The sequence below is a fragment of the Ambystoma mexicanum genome, chromosome 4q, assembly GCF_040938575.1.
Source record: "Ambystoma mexicanum isolate Mex_15411 chromosome 4q, UKY_AmexF1_1, whole genome shotgun sequence".
Lineage (NCBI taxonomy): Eukaryota > Metazoa > Chordata > Amphibia > Caudata > Ambystomatidae > Ambystoma > Ambystoma mexicanum.
This window is the reverse complement of record NC_090928.1, coordinates 1,078,271,835-1,078,295,735: the sequence shown is the minus strand read 5'-3', so window position 1 is coordinate 1,078,295,735 and position 23,901 is coordinate 1,078,271,835. Positions and strand designations below refer to the sequence as shown.

Sequence of the window (23,901 nt, the reverse complement as noted above, 5' to 3'; positions counted from 1 at the left end):
ATCAGGTTCTCTTTTTCCATTGCAGTTCTCTTGTTCCTTGTGACACCTAGTACCATTTAGTGCCAACCAGAAACCATTCCTTTTTAGGTTTTGGCTGTTAGGTGGTGACAGCCACCTATGAAGCTGAAACGATTGATATGGGAACAACAGATATTGGGGAGATGGTGTATGAGGAGGGGCACTCAGCCTGCAGATGTGGTATGGTTGTCTTCTCCATGGCCATGCTAAGTATTATGTGACTTCCCTCCCCGTCCCTACCTCTCTCAGCGTAACTGCACCTTTGCAGAGTATTTTACTTAGTTGTCAATTGAGTGCCTCACGGGCATATCTGTAAGACATAGGAAACTGAAATATGACCACACCGTGGTCAATCATGGATGGCCCTTTGTGAGGTCCCTGTACATCACCACTCACACCTTGAATCCGGCCCTTGCTGGCAAAGTCCTGGTTGTTCTTTTTTTAATTAAATGTGTTTGCCCTGTTGATTAATTTTGTTGTGCAGGGTAGTTGAGGCTTTTTTTGTCCGACCTTTTTAGCATGCCTGGGGAATGTATACATTAAGGAGATGTTCAGAGCCATCTGGTGATTTGGCTTCCATCACATTCATACAAACACACTGCTGCCACATCCACGCTCACACAAATTCACTCCCCCATCCACACATCCACCACCCCACTTACACTGCCCCCTCACACACTGACCGCAACCCCAGGTGACTGCCCCCTCAGACTAAACACACACACTGCCCACATATAGCACGCACTATCTCACGCATGCTAATACTGCGCACATATGCAGAATGCTGCACATAGGAACACAGTGCCCCCCCAACAGACATCCACACCGAACATACCAACACAGTGTGCACATGCACACACACATAACAATGTTGTGAGTACCTGGGCATTTCAGGGCAATTCATGCCAATGGTTTGGGTACCTTGACATTTGTAGTCCATCCCTGGCAATGGTGCAGGTGATTGGATATATCTGGCCAATAGCTGCCGAAAGGCACGAGTAGCTGAGCATAGGAGGTTAATACCTGACAAGTGCTTATATAGCACCTATCCAAAAGCAAAACATTTACATAATAGCTACATGTGCGAAAGCAGATCTAGTCTCCTCACCTTCCCAGACGGGTGTCTCATGAGTTGGAGAGAAGTCGAGTCACGGGTTTAAGAGTAGGGTAAGAGGTGCCACTGACCCGCTATGGTAAGGACAGGTTCATGTTGTGGATTGGCACAGCACATTTTAAATTGGCCGCTATGTAATTGTAACAGTTGTCATTTCCCACTGCAAGGGAGTGAGGTACACATATGTATTGCTTAACCTTGTGGATGAAACAAACATTTCTAAGGTGACATGGTGCTTGTGGTGGCACGCAGCACTATTGGAGAACTAAACTGGCTCATATCTTTGGTAAAGCTACATAGGAGGAGTCTGCATCGCACCATCCCCCTCCCCCCTTTCCGCCAGTCAGTGGCGTATTCCATCACCTGCAAGCACAGTGTTGAGCCTGTCTCAGTGTCGAAGGTGGAGTCTGCCTCCTCATGGGGGACCGGTCAATACCATTTCAGTACTTTTCTGGGAGCCTGGGGGCGTGTTTAGGGGTACATCCAGATCTGAAAGGAGCACGCTGAGGGCAAGCCTAAGAGAGTGTAGGAATAAAGTCAGCACTAAGTCACACATTTAATAGTGTGCAAACAAACATAGCTTGCTACACCTCTGTGAATCCACTGTATTTTAATGGGGGCCTTAGTGGCAATTACATTATTGTTGTTTGAAAGCATATGGATGGCAGTGGCCCTTTGACCTCACATGGCAGGTTGCAGATATCCGGTTTCGAGTGAGGAGATCTGTATATTGCAACAATGCAAACTGGTTCCCCTTCAGGCACTTCCGGGTTGAATGCCAGTTTTCATACTTTTCTTGTCCATTCGTTCGCCATGATTTTTCCTATCGCTATGTTTCAGACCTCTCTGTAGAACGTTTGATTGAGGACGCATGAGTCTGAGTTGAAGTTCCATGACTTTCCTCATGTGCTTTCTGTTTTTCTTTAGGTTACGCTTTCTTGTTGAACACCAGCGACTCCCCTGCAGCTGATGTCACAGCCTCAACAAGTCCAATGTTTCCAGCACCAATGAAAAACTCCCCCTGCGAGGTTAGTCTTCTTTACTGCTCTAGGGAATGTCGTGAAGAATGCTGCAAACACACATCACTGCGCATGCCTCTTTCTATACACTTTCCAACTATTGTAACATATTTATTCGCCAGTTCTACGCCTCAGAGGATTGTCACAATCGTGAGCCAACTTTACCCTTGTTGCTGCTTGGTGAGCACTGTTTTGAGCTCCAGTCAAGGGCATGGCATTGGAGTGTGCACGCCCCAACTCACCACCACTCTCTGCATTGTCAATGGGATGACGCCCCAACTCACCACAACCCTCTGCATTGTCAATGGGATGACGCCCCAACTCACCACCACTCTCTGCATTGTCAATGGGATGACGCCCCAACTCACCACAACCCTCTGCATTGTCAATGGGATGACAGTGTCACAGCCCTCTGACACGTAGCAGTACATCCATGGTGGTCGTCTAAAAGCCCTTCATTTATAAAGAAAGAACACTCAGATAGGTCCTTCCCTTATATCCACGGGTATATTGGTTTTCCTGGGTAGAGCCAGCATTCTGTTTTGCACATCAGATATACAGGAGGGTGATTGTAACGAAATTACTTCTGCTCTGCATGAGTACAAGGATGAGTAGTGGTCAACCACCTTCCCAGCCCCCACCCTTCTACAAACCAACAATGATCCCATGCACAAGCGCATTTAAGAGACATACCTTCTTTGCCTTTTTTGGTAACATGGGAGAAGGAAGGCTATATATACTCTCAGAAAAAGGGCTGGTGGAAACCCAAACACTAAAGTACGTTGGTTCCAAAATAAAAGAATGTCAACTGTGGTAAGTCAGAATCAGGAGACGGACAACTCATGATAGTTTTGGCTATTCACGTTTAATTATTCAGAACACTGCCTACTCTGACCCGATCACTCTGTTCACTATAATAAAACAATGAAAAGGGTTGAAAAGAGTGCACGGCAGATAGCCGCCCTAATTAATGTTGTCTTCCATCCAAAAACCTATCTAGGCTGATCCTAACCTGCCACTATAAAGAAACAAAACCTAACGAGTAACACATTCTCACCCAGCTTGACCCACACTGTAGTTAGGCTGTGGTTTAAGAACCATTGCCCTTATTACAGTTTCAGAGTGCATTAGCTCCCACAACTCATGCCCTGGGAAAGAAGTCCCTCTAGGCCTTGGTGCATGTGGTTCTTTTAAAATCTAAACCAAGTCCTTTCATAATGCCTCAGTTGGCCATGCCACTCCCAGCTTGTTGCAGAACCACTTAGGTTCCTGTCCCTCCTTGGGGTCTCAGGTTCTCTGCCCTCTTGTGGGGTTGAGAGTCACTGAGCCTTACTTGGACTATTTTCTACTCTTACTGCTCTCAGTGTCGTTGGACTCTCAGCCCTTTTTTGCATTGTGTTTATCTTACCCCTACTTGGAGTGTTCAGACTCTCGACTATTCTCAGCTGGTAGCAGTTCAGCCATGCTTAGGCCTTTCTTTCTCAGGCTCTCATCTCAACTTGGCATACACAGACTACCACTCTCGTACAGACTCTTTGAGCTCCTAGCCCCTTTCTGTATCATGTTTGCCTTACCACCCGCGAGGGGTGTTCAGATTCTCGCCTCTTCTCGGGCTCTTTTATCCTGTTTATGGCTATGTTGCGGATAGGCCCCTCCTGGACTTTCAGGACTCTAATCCCGACTTGGGGTGTTTGTTCTCTTGCCCCTACTTCGTACAGTGTGGTGACCCCTTCTGGGCCTTACCCTCTCACCCTAGCTTGTGGTCTTTCCTGGCCAGTCCACCCTCCTCCCGACTCTGAGCATCCCACATACCTGGCTCGCAGTGTGACATTCCTCAGGGTCGGAGACAGCACAGTTCCTTCTAACCTTCTGTCCTCCATGGTGGTGCATGTGCTTCGTTTTTTTGCGGCAGCTTCCTGGACCGCCGTTCGACCCATTCATGTCACTTCTCAGTGTGGCGGGCCAGGCACCTTGAGGTCCTGGCCTGTCATCAGCAGGGGGCCTCGCTTCACAGGCTTACTTGCTGCCCAGCACTCCATGCTGAATGTGGGGGAAGTCTCTCTGACTACGCCTGCCACAGGGGATGGATTCTCCTCTGTGTCTTGGATATGCAGGCTGGTGAGTCTCACGCCAGCCCACTCTTTCATTCCGCTTTGTGTCGGAGAAATGCTCGTTTTACATCCACCTATGAAATGAGAGGAAGCAAACCATTGGTTGTGTGATGACAACAGAAACAGGTCATAAGCCAATAGGGTACAATATTCTTACAGTACTTTAAGGTAATTCTCAAATAGCCAATAGAGACATTGGCTAATTGAGGATAGGGAGGATGAACATATCCCTCCCAAGAGCTGGCCCGTCTACCAAGTGGGGGTCACATCCAGTGGGATCCCCCTTGCCGTCTGCTTTATGGGGTGTTTAAGTTAGTAGGTCCAACTCCCCAGTCCCGAGTGGGTGGGCCCCCATTGGAGAGAAGGGATGAATTCCTTGGATTTGTCACACCACCTAAGAGACTATACAAATATTTACTTTATTTACACCAACCAATTGTACACTTAACTATCAAAAACACTATAAACCCCCACCACTGTAAGGGAAAGACAGAGAAAGACAGAGAAAAAGACAAAGAAATGCAGGATGTAGTGATGCAGCACTCTGAATACTTAGCAGGGAGGAAATTCAGCCGTGAAATAAAGCAAGGAATTCAAAAACTGTATGTTCTTAATGGAAATAGATGCAAAAGGAACTTAGACAGTCTCTAGTGCCCCAAAAGGTGGACCAGGGGGACAGAGTCAGTTTAAAGAACATGTATTCAATGTTCAGTTGTTCGAGAGCATAAACCAGGCTCTGAGCTGCACAGCGGTGTGGGTTGAATCCGTTTCTGATGCAGCAGGTCATACTGGGTCAAGCAGCGAGCTGGCATCTAGTTGGTTTGAAGAAGGATCTGGTTGTGGTTCGAGTGCAGCTTTCCGGTCATACAGATCGGATGGCTCACCAGGGTTGGTTTGAGTGTTAAATTGGTAACCACGGGTTTAGGTCGGTGTGTGGCTTGATGCACCAGCGGTTCAAGTTGAACTCTGGCTGTTCAAAACGGTGAATTTGATGATCCAATGCAAAGTTCAAAGAGGCAGCGGTTTCAGTTTCTCCTCAGTGGTGAGCTGGTTGTTTCAAGGGAGCAGCTGATTGGCTACACTTGTGATGATGCAGCGCTGAGCCAGTTTGATGGGCAACATCAGTCGTTTGAAATTCAGTAGTGTGCTAAAAGCAGCTTTGGTGGTTCTCTTTGGTTTGATTGTGGTAAACATGGTACAAATGCATTTCGACTGGATTGATGCATTAGACCAGGGTTCTTGGCTTATCTGACCCTCCATGTGTTGTGCGACCCATGGCAGGGGCGCTAGGGCCAAAGTGACTCATTTCAGTCCGTGCCTTCCCAGCCTAGAGTGATTGAAAAGCAGAGTGGTAGGCCTTAGTCCTCTGCCAGGGTCACCTCAATGTGCCTTGGGAGTGGGTAGGGAGCAGAGCTTGCCTCTGCCTTTGAGTACTCCTTCACCTCAATGATAGAGGACTTTGTAAAGATGATATCTCCAAAAAGAGGTCCAAACAAATTCATCCATGAGGCCTGGATATGATAATATGATATGATATTTTATTTATATCGCGCTCATACACATGTGTTTCAGAGCGCGACCAAGCAAAGGGAGGGGAACAGGGGAGAACAAAATACGATCTTACTAGGCCCAGTGATATTAAGAACGTGCAAGTGCATGGAAAAGGGAAGAGGGGGACAGTGCGTGCCATGGAGGGGGAGAAGTGGAAAGTGTGGACAGAGGAGAGAACAGAATAAATGGGATAAATAAAATAAATAAGTTCAGACAAAAAGGTAGTGCAACCAGACACGTGGCAAGTGCATGGTTGGTCAGATAGGGTATATCTGATAAGTGCAGAGGAAGAGTGGGTGACTGTATGGGTACAGATACAGATCCCAGTGCCAACGGTAGCCAGAGGCAGTGCAGGAGGGAGGCAGGGTGCGAAGGTACCTGGGCCCGGAGGACAGATGGTGGCCAAGTGCACGGTGCCAAGAGAAACAGATCAGCAGGGGAGAGGAGGGTGAAAGACAGAAGCAAAGGGGAAGGTCTTGAGGTGCTTCCGGAACCGGAGATGGTTCTCCTCAAGTTTCAGGCTGGCCGGGAGGCTAGTCCAAAGGGAGGCCCCAGCCGAGGACAGAGATCTGCCCCCAGCTCGTTTCTTTGCAAAACGCCTGACCCTGAGGGAATTGGATGTAGAGGAGCTAAGGGCTCGAGAAGGGAGGTATTTACAGAGGGATAGTTGAAGGTATTTCGGTCCCAAGACCCAGAAAGCCTTGTGGATAATGCAGAGGGTTTTACATTTAATCCTTGAATCCACTGGGAGCCAATGAAGGGATTTCAGAGCTGGAGAGATACGATCCAGGGCTTGAGGCCAAGGACAAGTCCTGCAGTCCTGTTCTGGATTAGTTGTAAAGGGCGGAGAGTGGAGGTAGGTAGATTTAGAAAGAGGCTGTTACAATAGTCCAGCCTGGAGAGAACCAAAGTTTTGGAGACTGTGAGCTTCTGGGGGAAGTAGAGGAAAGGCAGAGTACCTCTAAGGAGGTGTAGTAGGGAGTTTGACTTTTTGGAGATGTCAGAGATGTGTGCTGAGAAGGAAAGTGTGGAGTCAAATATGACCCCGAGGTTCTTAGCCTCGCAAGTAGGGGTGGGAGGAGTGCCAAGGGAGGCCAGCCAGAGAGTGAGGGGAAAGGATGGCGAAGGTGAACTGATGAGGAGGATCTCAGTTTTGTTGGCATTTAGACAAAGATCACTGGCAGCACACCACTTTTGAATGACGGAAAGGCAATCACAGATGAGGGAAGGTGAGGAGGTGGCTGAAGGAAGCCTGAAAATGAGTTGGGTTTCGTCAGCATAGCACTGGAAGTTTGAGCAGAAAATGGAAATGCAGTAGGCGAGAGTTGCCAGATATTGGTTGAAAAGCCATGGCGAGAGGTTAGACCCCTGGGGGACACCACAGGTAGAAAAGAGATAGCGGATAGGAAGGACCCAAGTGTTACCTGGGAGGGTCGATCAGATAGGAAAGAGGTCAGCCAGGTCAGAGCCTGATCGGTGATACCCAGGTTGTCACAGAGATGGTTGAGCAGGATGCTATGGTTGACCATGTCGAAAGCAGAGGAGAGATAAAGAAGGATGAGGACAGAGGGAATGTTAGAGTCAAGGTTAGAAAGCAGGTCTTCACGGATGTTCAGGAGAGCAGTTTCCATGCTTCTGGCAGCTCTGAATCCACATTGGTGGTCGTGGAGTGAGCCAACAGAGTCAGAAAGAAGGTTCAGCTGGGAGATGGCCAGTTTTTCAAGGAGCTTCCCCAAAGAGGGAGTAATGGAAATTATGAGGTAGTTAGCTGGACAAGAGGGATCAGCTGAGGGTTTCCTGAGGAGGGGATGCATTAAGGAGTGCTTGAGGGGGGAAGGGAAAGATCCAGAGGCAAAAGAGTGGTTGCATAAATCGGCAAAGGTCGGAGCGAGGGTATCAATGTGGTCCTTTATGGTTTTGGAGGAACAGGGATGGACCTGTTTTGATGGGGCTTTCATAGATCGGACTTGTCTAGCAACCTCGTCCGGAGAGAAAAGAGGAAAGGAGGAAAAAGACAGAGGGGGGGTAGCTGAAGGAGGGACAGCAAGCTGGGAGGGAGAGGGGAGAGGAGGCGAGGTGGAGGAGAGGGTGGACAAGATGTCTTGGGTTTTGGAATGAAAGTGAGAGGTCCAAACGTGAGCTCAAGATGGAGTGGCAGCCCCTATTTTGTGGAGAGTGTGCCCTTGGATTCCTGCTTCCAAGCACAGCTCCTAATGCAGGGTTTTCTTGGTGGAGAGAGGCGTTACTCAACCTCACAAAGGATCCAAAGAGAGGCAGCCCCCACTGGCTATGGCACTACTGACTGCTGAAAATCCTATCTGCGACTGGCCTGTCTCACAGTACTGAAGCAAGTATGATGCAGATCACTTGCAGCTTTAATAATTGTATTAAATACCAGCCACCATACCACAAACTCAAGTATGTCTTATGTTTAAATATTAAACTGCCACAAAGATGTTAATTAATTAATATTATGTAGTTTTTTCCCAGTGGTGCGTGCTTTAAATGCAGTCTCTGTGCTAAAGTGACTTTGCTGTCATTCCATCTGCAAAGAGGACACCTGTGATCTTTGAACCTGCTCTGTGCCACTGGAGAGCAGGCGCTGCAGATCAGGATACTGATGCAGCAGGGCACAGGTGTTTGATGAAAGAGGGGTCTGATTAGCAGACCGCCCTCTCTGAGTTAGAATTCCCTCCATCATTTTATTATTAATACACATTTTAAAAAAACAGTCCTTCTACAGCCTTGCCAGATGCCAATTCTTCACAGGCGGTGTATTATTTTTTTTTTAGGTGACACTGGGCCCCTTAATTGGGTACAGTGACTTTATTTGTGAAAATAGTATATCATCAGCTGTGGTTCACTGAGGTCAATTTACAGTATCATCCTGAGGGAAAGTGCATGCTTGATGTTTAAATATGTTGTGAGCCCATTTGGGAAAACCCTGCCAGCCTATTAGAATGGTAATTGAAATGACCAATACTGTTATTCTTTTTACTTTTTGAAGACCACATCTTAGGACTCTGTTTTAATTCAATTTACAAAGTAAATGGCGGTTGCGTACCTTCAAGGTGAATGGTATTAAGGGGTCATGAGTAAAGAGGAGAAATTGTGTTTACTCACATTTGACACTGTACAGATTGTGATTTAGTCTTAAATCAGTAGGTAACAGTGAGCCATATAAACATATTATGCTAGGCGTTACATTAAAACCGCATAGAGTTCTAAACAGTGTCCATACGTAAACATTACATTTTCCTATAAGCATTGTAGAGAAAGTTCATCCAGCTGACAGGTGACGCTTTAACGTTTATTTTATATTACTGTATCCTTTTGTCTTAATAAATGATGTTATTGGTAAAATAACAAGGGGGGTCCTGGGAGTCCCTCTGTCAGACATTAGTTCTTGTTACGAGAGACTTACCCATACCTGTGCCTTAATCTCAGTGCACTTTGTAGTTTCCAGTAATCTTTGGCTGCAACTACTTCAATTAAAAACAAGTATAGACAATGCCAACAGTTGTGGCTTTTGTTTTGAGGTGGTAAAGGTATTTGCCTGTCATTGCCGTGATGGAACTAACTAGCCATTAATGGTAGGTAGCAGCTTGAAAATTGTGCAGTACCTGGGCATATGATAGCAGTGCCTGGTAAATGCCTATCTAATACCTATAACCAAGCCGAAACTGTTGGCGTTGTCTAATGCTTGTTTTTAACATAACTTCAGTGAAAGACACACATACTGCTTATAAGTCAAGTGGCTAAAGGCAGACATGGTTAAGACATTTTTTTTACAGCCGTAGTGTGTTTACAGCAGCAATTAAATCATTAGCTCTCAGAAGACTTCTTTGAAAAAACTCTGGCAGGCACTACGAGTGCAAATTTTGATTTTAAGGCTTGATAAAGGCAGTTCAAAGAGATCCTAGGAGGGTGTGTTTTGGGTAGGGAGAGGCGGGAAGAGGGTGGGAAAGGCCATGGGGATTATCATGGCTATGGGCATTCAATGAGTGGATAAATAACCAAACAGCATCTACAAGCATTGTGTCCCTCCTCATCTGCCATCTTTCCTAGCTGTACACCAATGCATTTGTTTCAGCCTATAGGTGGCTCCTTATATGCAAAACAAAAAATGGACTTAGGTAAAACTAAGTTAAAAGCAAATCTCAGCAGTGGAGTCGGACGTCCATCATGAGATCTAGTCATATGGCAAACCTAGTCCATTGTGAGATGCTCCTCTTGTCCATCACACCCCTTTGGACTTGGCTCCCTGTAAGTAACTCTCCTCTGGTCTGTCGCCCCTCTGGTCCTTGGTTGCTCTGCCCAGGTGTCAGAAACAACTGAGAAAGATTGTAAACATGGGAACTCATGCCCCTGAAGACTAATGCAGAGTGGCCCATATGGGGAAATCGATTTTCTGATAAAAAGATGAGTTCGGAATGCAGTTTGAAAGTGAGTTGCACGAACTGGGTATGCAATAGTGTGAGAAAAGATGAAACACAATTGAACATGGAGTAAACCCATGAAGTTTATACTCATCCGTACAAAAACTAGAATCTTTGGAGCACAGGAACCCACACGTAGGAGATTAAAGTAGTGACCTCTGTCCTGTTGAAGGCCATAGGAGTGGGAGCATTCTCTGCTAGCTCCTGAGGCCGAAACACGTATTTTGAAAAGAGCAGTGTACATGTGTATACTGTGCGATAAGTGATAAGACACATTAGATCAAGTTAATCCCTTGCACAGTAGGAAGGGTTACAGTTGCGGACGGATAAGCTGTAAGAAATGAAGAATAAGGAACACATGTAATGTGTAGCACTTTACTCCTGTGTCTATGTACATGTGTACACATTGGGCCTCATTACGAGGTGGGCAGTAAGGGGTTAACAGCACCGGTAAAACCAGACGTCCTTAGCGGGGTCCTGCGAGCGGCCCAGCATGCTAACAACGGGCCCGTTATTAGCATGCATCCCATTCTCATTGAGCCCTATAGGGGCTCAAATGGGAATGGGGATGGTCCGGGTCTGGGTTCCCTGAATGGGGAAATACCGGACCCTCCAAGGTCGGAATGGCCCGGTATTTCCCCATTCAGGGAACATAGACCCGGACCCAAGTTTGGAGGCAGCCATGCCCTTGTTAAGGGCATGGCTGCCTCCAACCTCGTAATGAGGCCCATTGTATGTTAGATTTTTCTGTGTGAAGTTTTTTAATGGCTTTTGCTACATAAACTGGATGAAATAAAAGAAGAATTTTATATTGAAAAAAGGCAAGTGGTTGTAGGTCTATTCTATATCGCCCTGATCACTGTCTTGTTGTACAGGTGCCCCTCTGGTCCTTGTCTGCTCTGGTGAGTCACTCCTGCTTCCATTTTCAGTGTGTTGTTAATACCTGAAGTGCACGTTGAAAGATATGGTAACAATAACCACTTCAAAAATCATTTCACCACTGACACCACATCTCAACACACAACTCCACTGACAGAGCACAGGTTACACAGTAGAATGTCCACCACCTGAAGGCACGTGACTACAATACATTTCCCTAAACACCATATTAACCTAACAGAGAGCAATGGAACTCTCCACACTGCGTACGCTCCGTTCTGGCAGACACCACAAGCAATTACATTAGCAACTTAGAGCCCACGGACCACTGCTCTAGACCACTAACAAACACCTCAAAGCCCTATCTTTTCAGATCTCTGCACATCAACATTGTAACTAACCAACCTTGCTCTGTTCTCTTGGCCCTGCAGATCCTGAAGCCCCTAGAAACTGTGCAAATGCAGGTGTGGTATACAAGACTCACAGGGTAATTCATAGAATTTCGCAGAAAAGTGTTGCAAGCGGCTGGCGCAGAGTGTCCGCGTGCGATTGTCTGCGCCAGGCACGTGCGCTAAAACCGATTTCCGCGCACAGCGTATTCATGGATTTCAGGCTCCCAAACCAGCCGTGGCGCAGAGTATCGCAGCGACCCTGCAGCAGCGCCAGTAACGCCCCCAAGAATGCCCTCGCGCAAGGAAAAGCCATCAAAATCGCTAAATCATCGCAAAGTGCTGCGCTAACCCTGGACCAGTCTACAGGGCTGCCAAACAAGGAACGCAAAGCGGGTAAGGTGCATATCAGGGGTACGCGTGAAGTCATACATGCGATTAGCCAGGGTACGTGTATTACAGGGGTACGCGGGAAGTTCTACACGCGGTTGGCCAGGGTACGTGTATTACAGGGGTGTGCGGGAAGTTCTACACGCGATTCGGCTGGGTACGTGTATTACAGGGGTGCGCGGTAATTCTCACATGCGATTTGGCCAGGTACGTGTATTACAGGGGTGCGCGGGAATTATCACACGCGATTTGGCCTGGTATGTGTATTACAGGGGTGCGTGGGAAGTTCTACACGCGATTGGCCAGGGTACGTGTATTACAGGGGTGCGCGGGAATTCTCACATGCGATTTGGCCAGGTACGTGTATTACAGGGGTGTGCGGGAAGTTCTACACGCGATTCGGCTGGGTACGTGTATTACAGGGGTGCGCGGGAATTATCACACGCGATTTGGCCTGGTACGTGTATTACAGGGGTGCGTGGGAAGTTCTACACGCGATTGGCCAGGGTACCTGAATTACAGGGGTGCGCGGGAATTATCACACGCGATTTGGCTTGCTACGTGTATTACAGGGGTGCGTGGGAAGTTCTACACGCGATTGGCCAGGGTACGTGTATTACAGGGGTGTGCGGGAAGTTCTACACGCGATTCGGCTGGGTACGTGTATTACAGGGGTGCGCAGGAATTCTCACATGCGATTTGGCCAGGTACGTGTATTACAGGGGTGCGCGGGAATTATCACACGCGATTTGGCCAGGTATGTGTATTACAGGGGTGTGCGGGAATTATCACACGCAATTAGGCTGGGTGGGTCCTCACAGGTGTTCCCTGTACACCCTCCACGGCCCCTGCAGGCAGCCCACAAAACAGGGGACTACCCTGTACACCTGCTCATGTCCCCCTGCACCCCCACCCCCCAGCAGTGCAGGGGCAGCCTCCACCAGGCCCCCACTCATGTCCCCTATCACCCCCACCCCCCCGCCACCAGGGGCACCCTCCACCAGGCCCCCACCCATGTCCCCTATCACCCCCACCCCCCAGCCACCAGGGGCACCCTCCACCAGGCCCCCACTCATGTCCCCTATCACCCCCACCCCCCCGCCACCAGGGGCACCCTCCACCAGGCCCCCACCCATGTCCCCTATCACCCCCACCCCCCAGCAGTGCAGGGGCACCCTCCACCAGGCCCCCACTCATGTCTCCCACCACCCCCACCCCCCAGCCACCAGGGGCACCCTCCACCAGGCCCCCACTCATGTCCCCTATCACCCCCACCCCCCCGCCACCAGGGGCACCCTCCACCAGGCCCCCACCCATGTCCCCTATCACCCCCACCCCCCAGCAGTGCAGGGGCACCCTCCACCAGGCCCCCACTCATGTCTCCCACCACCCCCACCCCCCAGCCACCAGGGGCACCCTCCACCAGGCCCCCACTAATGTCCCCTATCACCCCCACCCCCCTGCCACCAGGGGCACCCTCCACCAGGCCCCCACCCATGTCCCCTATCACCCCCACCCCCCAGCAGTGCAGGGGCACCCTCCACCAGGCCCCCACTCATGTCTCCCACCACCCCCACCCCCCAGCCACCAGGGGCACCCTCCACCAGGCCCCCACTCATGTCCCCTATCACCCCACCCCCCCGCCACCAGGGGCACCCTCCACCAGGCCCCCACCCATGTCCCCTATCACCCCCACCCCCCAGCAGTGCAGGGGCACCCTCCACCAGGCCCCCACTCATGTCTCCCACCACCCCCACCCCCCAGCAGTGCAGGGGGACCCTCCACCAGGCCCCCACCCATGTCCCCTATCACCCCCACCCCCCAGCAGTGCAGGGGCACCCTCCACCAGGCCCCCACTCATGTCCCCTATCACCCCCACCCCCCCGCCACCAGGGGCACCCTCCACCAGGCCCCCACCCATGTCTCCCAACACCCCCACCCCCCAGCATCCAGGGGCACCCTCCACCAGGCCCCCACCCATGTCCCCTATCACACCCACCCCCCCGCCACCAGAGGCACCCTCCACCAGGCCCCCACCCATGTCTCCCAACACCCCCACCCCCCAGCATCCAGGGGCACCCTCCACCAGGCCCCCACCCATGTCCCCTATCACCCCCACCCCCCAGCAGTGCAGGGGCACCCTCCACCAGGCCCCCACTCATGTCTCCCACCACCCCCACCCCCCAGCCACCAGGGGCACCCTCCACCAGGCCCCCACTCATGTCCCCTATCACCCCCACCCCCCCGCCACCAGGGGCACCCTCCACCAGGCCCCCACCCATGTCCCCTATCACACCCACCCCCCCGCCACCAGGGGCACCCTCCACCAGGCCCCCACCCATGTCTCCCAACACCCCCACCCCCCAGCATCCAGGGGCACCCTCCACCAGGCCCCCACCCATGTCCCCTATCACCCCCACCCCCCAGCAGTGCAGGGGCACCCTCCACCAGGCCCCCACTCATGTCTCCCACCACCCCCACCCCCCAGCCACCAGGGGCACCCTCCACCAGGCCCCCACCCATGTCCCCTATCACCCCCACCCCCCAGCAGTGCAGGGGCACCCTCCACCAGGCCCCCACTCATGTCTCCCACCACCCCCACCCCCCAGCCACCAGGGGCACCCTCCACCAGGCCCCCACCCATGTCTCCCACCACCCCCACCCCCCAGCAGTGCAGGGGCAGCAGGCAGTCAGGCAGCAGCAGGTGGGAGCGTGCTCGGGGCTCTGGGGGGCAGTAGTTCGGCCTTCCGGGCAGGAGCGTGGTATTCCGTGTGCGTAGGCGTGGCCAGCTTGGTACGGAGTGATTTGGCACGTGAAAATCCTGCACGTCAGCGTGAAAACCCAGGAAAGGCCCTCAGCGCGTAAGCGCGTCTGTGACGTGACCCGCACGGGTGTTTCCCACACAGCACGTGATGACAGAGCACACGTGGAAAGACTGCACGTCAGAGTGTAATCGCGTGTGATTGGTGGAAATGGCCCTACACGCAGAAGTGACAAAGCGTGTAATTGGTGGAAATGGCCCTACACGCAGAAGTGACAAAGCGTGTAATTGGTGGAAATGGCCCTACACGCAGAAGTGACAAAGCGTGTAATTGGTGGAAATGTCCCTACACGCAGAAGTGACAAAGCGTGTAATTGGTGGAAATGGCCCTAGCGCGTACACACCGCGTAAGTGACGCTGGACGTGTGGCCCTGTATAAAAGGTATGTGTAGAACACGTTTTCCTTGTACGTGCTTTTCGTGGAGAGCGAGTGGGTGAATTCTGTACTTCTTGTCGTTTCACACGCGATTTACTTCACGGCGTTTCAAGTTCGTATTCCCTGTTACCTCTGACAGCTTTTTCTCTTTTTTCGCTTTTACTGGTTTACCTGGGCCTGTTCCCTCAAACAGTGTTCCCTTCTACTGTTGTCCTGTCTCCTCAGACAGCGTACAAATCTTCTTTGGCGGGGGTGTTGCCAACCAAACGTGCTCCTTTTACACGCTCGTTTACCAGGCAGACGGTGAGTCACGCACGTATCTAACATCTGTGCTTGCCCCGTGTGTAGCCTACCCCTTCAGAGGTCATTCTAGGCTGCGTGTGACACGCATACGTTCATTCTTGTGTTACTGGGTGCCACAGCGTAGTGCAGGTTTTTCTTTCTGCACACGTGGTCTAGGAGGGGTTGCGTGCACGTCATCTCCCTTTTTTGGGGCTCCTGTGCGTAGCGTGACCCGTCATCTTTCCCCAGGGGTTACAATCAGCCTTGCAAGAGCACTAGGGTACAATTACCATCTGGTACCCAACCCCTTTGACCCCCAATTGCCCAGGACAATAGTTTCCAGCCACTCCCATACGAACATTTACATCAGTGCCATGGCTGGGAGGCGAGGATTCCGTAAGGGTGGCAAAGGTGGAAGAGCCACAAGTGGTGGCCGTGGTGGATCCGGTAGGGGACGTGGTCGTTACTTGCAGGGTGAGCCTGTCCCCCCATGTGTGGAGGACCAGTCAAGGGCACCCATAATCCCCCCCCCCCTCCCGTTGAGGCTGATGTGGCTGACACCATCCATGCTCAGCCCTTGTTGGACCAGCCCATTGTGGCACCAGATCTGGCTGACTCCATGGCTGACTTCCAGGTCAGCAGGCCTATGACACGTGCGCTGGTGCACGTTGATGTCACCATGCCACGTGCATCTGGGCCAGCAAGGTCATCTGCTGCACCAAGGAGGCAGGGCGGAGAGGCTGCAAGGGCAGCTGCGGCTCCATCCACCCCAGCCCTCACACACCCAGCCAGGACAGTGTCGGTCCTAGTCCATGCTGCTGACATTCCCCCTGACACCATCACACTAGAGCCAATGCCTGCACCAACTCCCATGCTGAGTGTGCAATCCCACACTCCTGATACAGAGTCCACCAGGGCTCCTGCCCCTAGTGTCCAGAGCGGCGCAGGACACTCAGGATCACCACCACCTTCCAAGCGGAAGAGGAAGAGTGCTCGTCCGGCACAGGTTGATGCCCCAGACACGGCTACACAGTCCGGCCCATCCAGGAAGCCCAGCTTCACGGATGACGAACTGAATGCACTTGTCGAGTATGTGTCCGGACATGACAACGAGATGGTCATTGTTGCAGGATCCAAGACCACACCTGCACAACGCCAGGCACACTGGCAGACCGTTGCGGACATCATAAGTGCCCTTGGAATCGTGAGGCGCACAGCCAATGATTGCTATAAGCGCTGGAATGACCTAAAGCGCAGGGCAAAGAGTAAGCTGGCCTCAAGTCATGCCGCAACTCTAGTGACTGGAGGTGGGTCTCCAGTAGTAGACATGGAACTCACTCCACATGAGTCAGTCGCTGGGTCGTATGGGTCAGCCATGTGCTTCATGCAATACTTCCTGCGCAGCTGCATTTGGCCATAGCAGTATCCCTTCTGCCAACAGTAGACATCTAGCCCAACTGCACGCCAGTTGCCCTTGAAGTGTCACCTTGCCACAACATAGTTGCTTATTTTTCACTGTTCATTCAGTCAGTTTGTTTGCATTCCACCACTTTCACTAGGCATGTCGCTGTCCACTAGTCACATGTCTGACATGGCTATGGTAAAGTGGAGTGACTTTGTTACCTGGATATCATTTGTACACACATGTCCCTGTGCAATTGGACCATTTCAGACTGGCAGCTCCAGGTGAAAAATCTGACCTGTTAGAATTAGAAAAGCGATTACATGCGGGAACTGGACTGAATGAATAGGTGCTGCCCTCCTCTCCATCTTCACTCAATAGCAATGGTACATGCCATCTGTGTGATGGCATGTGTGTTTCACCTGGCAATCACAGGCCAATGTGTGATGCCACTGCCAGGCAGCATGCAGAAAATGTGTTCATCTTCCATCTTGGTGTCATCAGTGTGTGCCTTTTGCCTGCACTTCATACGCAGTGAGGGTGCATGCATGGGAGGGTTTTAGTCATGTGGGACATGTGTCAATCAAGTACTGGTTCTCTTGCTTCTCAGCCCTCATTGTGTGCCATGGTGCTAATGCCTGTTTCCATTTCTTTGTTTTCATGTCTTTGCAGGGGAAGACGCACCTGATACTGCTGGGGTTGTGGAGATGGTGCAGACCCAGGAGGGGTCCGAGGGCCGACCAACCACCAGTGAGGGACGTGGTGTGGTGGTGGGGGAGAACCCACAAGTGCTGCAGGTCGTGCTCTCAAGGGGTGTCTCTGGCTGCACCTCCCCCGAGCTGTACTCAGGTGTTGATTCGGATGAGACCTACGTGCCGTCGCAGGTGACTGTTCCAGGGAGGGATTCTGTTCTGTCTCACCGACCTGCAGCAGGGTCAGAACCCTCCATGGGGATGTCAGTGTTGGCAGCTACGCCTTCGGTGGTTACGGATGCAGGGTCACACTCCGCGACATCTGATCCTGTTCCTGGGCCAGCAGATCAGAGGGTGAATGCAGTCCTGCAGCCTCAGGCAGTGCCGGCACAGCAAGGCGCAGTTCGCCTTGCCCCAGACAGGTGTGGTGCCCGCCGACGTGGTGGCCGTACGCCACCCGGCAATACCGCATGGGAGCAATCAATTTACGGTATGGCAACCCAACAGGCTGCATCATCCGAGATGATGGCTCAGGCCATGGATAGGGTGGCCACTTCCATTGTCCCCCCAGAAAGGCTGATGGAGCGACTAGAGCAGGCAACCGACTCCATCTGCCAGTCACACAGGGAGGACATGTTGGGGTCCAACAGGGACAGGCGGGCGGCACTGGCGACTCTGCAGGAGGCCATCTCCATTGAGTCCCAGGGCCACAGGGAAGCCCTGAGGCAGGAGCTCCTTCACCTCAGGACGACTCTTGTTGAGCTTGAGGCTTCAACACACCAAAGGACAGAACAGCAGCTGGAGCGTCTCACCCGTACACTCTCAGCTGAGATGCAGGCAACGAGGGCGGAGGTCTGGGCATCCCGTGAGTTGTTGCATGGGGACCTCCGCACACTCATCCTCCAGAACCAGACCTACCACACCCGCATGCTTGCAGCCATGGAGGAGCAGACTAGGGCCTTGCGTGGGCTGCCTCCCATAGTGCAACCACCTCCGGATGCAGCTGCACAGGGTGATAATAGCGACAGCAGTGATACTCCCACAATAGGGTAGCCGTGTGGGCCATGAGCCCATGGAGGTGTTTTATCTTCCCAGGATCCACGCAGGTGGGTTCTGGTGTGCATCCTGTCCTTGGACCTCCTGGGTGGCCTCCCCAACCCCCCCGGGCCCATCAATGGCCATTTTTGATTGTTTCTTATTTTTATTTTTATTTTGATTTCTTTTATTCCCAATTTTTTTGGGACGATTTGTTGGCTTCCGTGGTTCCTGTGGGCATACGCTGCATTGTGGCTGGGCACATGCAGGCTTGTAATGTATTTGGTTCAGATGCTTGGGTTTGAGTCACACACACCCCTCCTGCTTCCCGTTTCCATGGGCTTGCAAAGGGTGTGCCCAAGTGACAGTGAATTACACAGTGACGTTGGACTCCCATGAGCTGTGTGAGCAGTCTGTAGTCAATACTGTGTATACATTCCTAGTGCATATTGCTGTTGTGTTGTACACTGCATGTTGCATTGATGTGTAACTCTTCTTCTGTGTCTACCTCCCAATTTGCAGGTCCCTTCCTCATGTCTACACAAGGACCTCTAGTCTGGAGATGGGGTCCATGTTGGCAGCAGTGCACCTACAACTCTACATGGCGCCAACACTGCACAGTTGGTAGTGGTGGGAGTGCAGGCATTTCCAGGTGGTGAGACTACTAATATGTAACATTTGTGATGTCATGTTAATGGTAGTACGTGCTCAAGTATGTTGTTGGTCCGGCATTGCTGTGAGCATTTCAGGTGTTGCAGGTTTCTAATAGGGACACTGTACATAGTGAGACTAGTGTCATGTTGTGGGGATTACTTTGTTTACCTGCAATTAGCATGACATGGCACGGTGTGTCGTGTGGCGGTGCTGGGGTTGGGTTGGCTGACATGGCACTGTCCTCTTGTTGCATTTTGCAAGTGGGTATTCATTTTAGCTGCTTGAATGTGTAACTTCACAAAACTGCATTGGTGGTGTCTGTGTGGGTAGGGATGCACACATTGTGACACTTCCAGGTGAACAATCTCAGGCTGATATGGTATTCACGGTTCATTCTCCAGACATTCAGGATCAGTGTCAGGTTGAGTCATCATTGATTGTCAGATGGAATGTGCCAGGGCAGTGTGCACTCCACAGGGGTGTGATTTCTATGTGAAGTAATTAGCCACTAGCTGTGTACGGGCTGCCTCCCCCCGTGCCCTTTCCCCTCCCATGCGCAGCGGCTGTGCATGTGGTTGGGGATGTGGGGCCACCACCATGTCCACGGCCAGGCCCCGGCGTGTTGCAACGTTGTGCAGGACACATGCTGCCACTATGATCCTGCACACTACTGGGGGAGTGTATAACAGCTGGCCGCCAGAACGGTCAAGGGAGCGAAAGCGTGACTTTAGCACTCCGAATGTGCGCTCCACTATGCCCCGGGTCGTAATGTGGGCTGTGTTATATCTTACCTCGGGTGGCGTGGTGGGGTTCCGAATTGGCGTCATCATGTGGGGGCTGAGAGGGTAGGCACTGTCCCCTGTGGAGGTGGTGATTGGTATCATTGGTGGGGTTGTGACCTTGCTCAGTATCCAACATGCATGCATGTGCAGTGGCATACATACTCACCAAGCAGCCATGTATCGCCATGCCGCCCAGCTTCTAGGTCCCGGCTTAGGGTGGACATTCGGTAAATGAAGCTGTCGTGGGTGGAGCCGGGATAGTTGGCATATACTGAGGTGATGATTCCCTTGGCATTACATGCTACCTGCACGTTGATGGAATGCCAGTGCTTGCGGTTCCTATAGATGTGCTCAGATGCCCTGGGGGGACGTAGAGCCACATGGGTGCAGTCGATGGCACCTAGCACTTTGGGGAATCGTGCCACACCGTAAAAATCCAGGGCGGCAGCATGCCTTTCTGCAGGTGTTCTGGGCAGGTATATGTGCCTGCGGACTGATGGGCGTACAGTGATGATGTTCAAGACCTGGTGTAGGCAGCGTGACTGGGTGGCCTGTGACACCCCACCCACTATGGCACTTGTCCGCTGAAATGATCCAGTGGCTAAGAAGTGCAGTACATTGAGGACCTTCTCCAGGGGGCTGAGTGCTTGGGAGCACAGGGTGGGTGATGTGAGGTCATCCTCCCACTCACTCACCAGGTCCAGTATAATGTGTGGTGGAAACCTGTACCTCCCATACACCTGGTCATCAGGCATCCCGAAAAGGCTGGTTCTGGGTGTGAATATTCTGGCCCTGACTATCCTCCTCCTCCTCCTTTGGTAGCCCACTGCCACTGCTGCTAGGAACGGTATGTTCATCCTGGCGTCTGAGCTTGTTATTGTTAAAGTGCGCAAATGTATGCTTTGCGCGTGTTCTAGGCGAGCGTGTGACCCGCGCACCCCTGGAATCCAGTTCCCAGTCCAATAGCGTGTGGAAATTCACACGCACCACGGGATACAGGTTCGCTGACGTACTTGCGTGTGTAAGTGCCCGCGCACCCATGAAATACACGTACATAGGCCAATCACGTGTACGCGCACTTTTGTCCAATTACACGCGATGACACTCTGACGTGCAGTATTTCCACGTGTGCTCCGTCATCACGTGCTGAGTGGGGAACACCCGTGCGGGTCACGTCACAGACGCGCTTACGCGCTGAGGGACTCTGGTCCAATAGAATCGCGTATGCGTGCTGACGCGCTTACGCGCTAAGGGCCTTTCCTCGGATTTCACGCTGACGTGCAGGATTTTCACGTGCCAAATCACTCTGTATCAAGCTGGCCACGCGAAAACACACGGAAGACCACGCTCCTGCCCAGAAGGCCGAGTTACTGCCCCCCAGTGCCCCGAGCAGCCTCCCACGTGCCATCTGCTGCTGCCTGCCTGCCTGCCTGCCTGCCTGCTGCCACCGTGCCCTGCCATTTGGTGCCTGCACATCAGCCATCTGCAGGGGTCCAGTTGCTGTGTCCACCCCTGCTGGAACTGAAGACTCCCGACTGGGATTACATCGCTCCACAGCCCAGCCCCAGGACCCAGTTGCCCACCCACACCTGCCTCTGGGGTTGCCATGTCGGGCACTTCCACATCTGGCACCAGTGGCAACCCCAGGCCAGAGGGGCAGAGGGGCACCAGCTTCACTGACACCGAAGTTGGTGTCCTGGTGGAGCATGTCCTGGGGCAGTATGATGCCCTCTTTGGATCGTCCCGCGCCAGCAAGGAAGGACGGGAGAGGATCTGGGCCGACTGTGTGGTTGCCATCAACGCGGAGGGGGTGGCAACCCGCAACGTCCTGAAGATCAAGAAGCGCTGGGAGGACTTGAGGTCCAGGACCCTTGTAAAGGCCCGGCGCCTCGTGGAGGGGGGCCGGGGCCGCATGAGTTCCATCCAGATGAGGGTCCTGGAACGCGTACGCCCAGCGCTCCACGCCCAGATCCTTGAGAGGGAGGCCCGTCTGGAGTTGAGCGGTAAGTGTCCAAGCATTACTGTGTGAGACAGGGCATGTTGCGGTGTGCTGGTTCTATGATACTTGCCTGTATGTGTGCCATAGGCCATGTATGCATGTATGTGTGCAGGGACATCATGGTAATGCATGTGTGACCAGTGATGTGTGACCCACATGGTTGTTGCATGTGTTCAAATGCCGCATGGGGAGCCCTATGCAGATTTTGAACATGAGAGCATGCCAGTCTCTGTACCTGGACATGGGTGGGGGTGAGGGATGGGTGATGATGCCAGGTACATATATGGTAGCCATGTCTGTGTGCCTGACCTGCGTGTCTGTGACTTGTGCATGCCATGGATGCATGACACATGTGTGTGACAATGCACAGATTCAGTGAAGCAGCCAAATGACCCTTGTATCCGCTGTGTTTGGTGTGTTTGGGGCCAGATGGATGTGACTGAGGTGAAGTGTGTGCATGTGATAGGCATGAGCCATGATGCATGTGAGTTACATATCATTGAATGTTTCAAGAGTCCATTGGACATGCATGGAAATGTCCATGGCATGCACCATGCCTGTTACTGTGTGTGTTTTGCATGGACTGACCCATGTGTTGTGGAGGGACATGATGGAAGTGTACTTTGACAGTGGTGCTCATCTGCTATTGCTTCCTGTCTAGGGGACCATTGTACAGTGCCCTGATGCTTGTGTTCTTTGTCTCCCTCTACGCAGCGGCTAGTGAAGAAGAGGGCGGAGACGGCGCTGTGGAGCAAGGCGGCGGGGATGCCCCCACGGCTGCAGCGGAAGGGGTGGGTGAGCCCCCACAGGGGCCTGCTACGGTGGGAGACGGTGAGGAGCCATCCAGGTTGGTGGTTTGCACAGAGGAGGAGGAGGCCGCCACTGGGGCACACATGGGGCCTGGTGGGGGCATCCCTGCTGGTGCAAGTGGTGCAGTCCAGGGCCAGGGGCAGGAGGCAGCACAGGTCACCGTGGAGGGGCCTGTGCATGTCGCTGTCCCTGACCTTGTGAGTGCACCACCATGCACCAGCAGGGATGCCCCGTCCCAGGCCCGTCCGCAGGTAGAGGGGATGTCCATGTCACCTGACTCCCCTCCACCTGCGGACGTGGGAACCCCTGGCCGTGTGGAGAAGGTCCTGATTGGGGTCGCGATGCGCACGGCTGTGATTCGTGATGCCGTGCGTGCTTCCCGGGAGGAGGACGCACGAAGTGCACCGTGCCGACGTGGCCCAATTGGGATCGGCCATGTTCGGGGGTTTTCAGCATGTGTTGTCCAATCTGGCGGCCCTCTCCTCCTCTGTGCAGGCTATACACCAGTCGTTCTCCTTGCCGTCTTCCGGCCCAGATGCCACCAGGGCCCCCTGTGGACCTGCCCCGACCAATGCAGCCAGCTCGGTGGGGATCCCATCCCTGCCACAGTTGGGAGTCGGAGGTCCAGCAGGGGTGGACAACACAGCAACTGGACCCCAGCAGATGGAAGATGTGACAGCATCATCAGGCAGGGCACGTGCACGACGGCGTCGGTGGTTTCCATCAGCCTGGATGCCGTCGTGCAGGCAGTAGCGTCGGAGGCAGCAGCAGGCTCGACGTGGGAGGCATCATGGCTCGGGGCCTTCAAGATCAGAGGGGGAGGCATCGGCCGGAGGGCAGGGCAACCCTGGGATGGTGGTGTCTTCCGTGTGGGAGCAGTTGGTCCAGCGGATAGGTGCGGAGCGGCAGCGGGCGGAAGAGGAGCGGCTCACCATGGTCAGGGCGGAGTTCTCCATGCGTCGGGCGTTGAGGCGGGCTGAGTGCCTCGAGGAAGCTCACAGGGAGTTTGAGCTGGACATGGGGTTATCCCTGCGAGACCTCGGGGCCAGGACAGAGCCCCGCCTCCAGGACATCGACATGGAGTTCGATGATGCCCTGGCCAGCAACATCACCGAGTGAGCCGCAGGACTTGCCCGCT

The 23,901-nt window shown here is 52.7% G+C and overlaps 1 protein-coding gene across 1 annotated transcript in view; it reads left to right on the top strand.

Moving 5' to 3' along the window:
- ALK (ALK receptor tyrosine kinase) overlaps positions 1–23,901 on the top strand; it is a 3,554,133-nt gene that overhangs the window by 2,631,066 nt on the left and 899,166 nt on the right. The window contains exon 8 of the mRNA XM_069608653.1: positions 2,060–2,160. Coding sequence (XP_069464754.1) covers positions 2,060–2,160 — 101 coding nt within the window. The remainder of the gene's footprint in view (positions 1–2,059; positions 2,161–23,901) is intronic.